Below are 1,212 nucleotides of genomic sequence, written 5' to 3' on the forward strand. Positions count from 1 at the left end.
ATACTGAAAAAACAGCAGTAACATTTACATATTAATTTTTTCTAATTGCATTCCAAGATGCTAGTCAATGTCCACATTTTGCATTGAATTAGTTTGTTACTGTTAGTCTTTGGTTTATCCTCCAGGCTTCCTGAAGTATTGGACATAGAGAAAACAGGTAAATTTCTCCACAACACTAAGCTCAGCCAAACTCAAACAGAGCACCCTTGATTAAGAAGGAGATATACTTTCTCCTTCTTGTCACACAGATTTCAAGTCAGTGACCCAGGGCAATCACTTTCTGCAGATGTATTTGCCCACTTTCTCACGAAGCTCTTTGGATTTGACCCCATAAATGATTGGGTTGAGCATGGGCGGGATGAGGAGATAGAGGTCAGCCAAGATGATGTGAATGTAGGGAGCGATGCCCTGACCGAAACGGTTTGTCAGGTTGGAAAAGAGGCTGGGAGTATAATACGTCAGCATCACACAGATGTGGGCTGTGCAGGTGTTGAGGGCTTTCTGGTTGGCTTTCTTGGAGGAGAGTCTGAGAACAGCCTTGATGATCAGACCATAGGACAGGGCAATGAGCGTCATGTCTGAAATGTTGACTACAAAGAATAGCACCAAGCTGTATATCCTGTTCACTGTAATGTCCCCACACGACATCTTCACCACAGAACTGTACTCGCATTGAGTGTGGGGGATAATGTGATTCGCACAGAATGGCTGCCGGCACAGGAGCAGGACCAGGGGAAGAATGAAGAGAACAGCTCTTATCAAACCCACGAGCCCTAGCTTAGCTATTTGTGTGTTATTGAGGATGATGCTGTATCTTAGAGGCTTACAAATGGCAACATAACGATCGAAGGCCATTGTCACAAGGATGGCGGAGTGCATAAGAGAAAAAGTGTGAAGGAAAAACATCTGGGTGAGGCAGCCACTCATAGTAATACCTTTCAAATTGAACAAAAATATACACAGTGCATTTGGCAAGACAAAGGTAGTTGTGGCAATATCTGTGAGCGCCAGCATGCAGAGCAGCAGGTACATTGGATTGTGGAGAGTCCGCTCTTTGCCTACAACAAACAAAACAGTGAAATTTCCCAACAGACCGATAATGTAGAACATAGAGAAAGGGATGGAAATCAGGACATGGGCAGCTTCCAGGCCGGGGATGCCCATTAGGATGAATGTTGAAGGGTTAGAGTGGGTGATGTTGAAAACTGTCAT

General features: G+C 44.4%; 1 protein-coding gene across 1 annotated transcript; it reads right to left on the reverse strand.

Moving 5' to 3' along the window:
• Positions 1 to 273: 273 nt before the first annotated feature.
• LOC101942457 (olfactory receptor 52E2-like) lies at positions 274 to 1,212 on the reverse strand. Its single transcript, XM_005314965.2, has one exon. The coding sequence runs from the start codon at positions 1,210 to 1,212 to the stop codon at positions 274 to 276; it is 939 nt and encodes a 312-aa protein (XP_005315022.2).

Source organism: Chrysemys picta, chromosome 1, assembly GCF_011386835.1.
Source record: "Chrysemys picta bellii isolate R12L10 chromosome 1, ASM1138683v2, whole genome shotgun sequence".
NCBI lineage: Eukaryota > Metazoa > Chordata > Testudines > Emydidae > Chrysemys > Chrysemys picta.

Coding starts and splice junctions, on each gene's coding strand:
- LOC101942457 (XM_005314965.2), bottom strand. CDS start 1,212: ATGACAGTTTTCAACATCACCCACTCTAACCCTTCAACATTCATCCTA.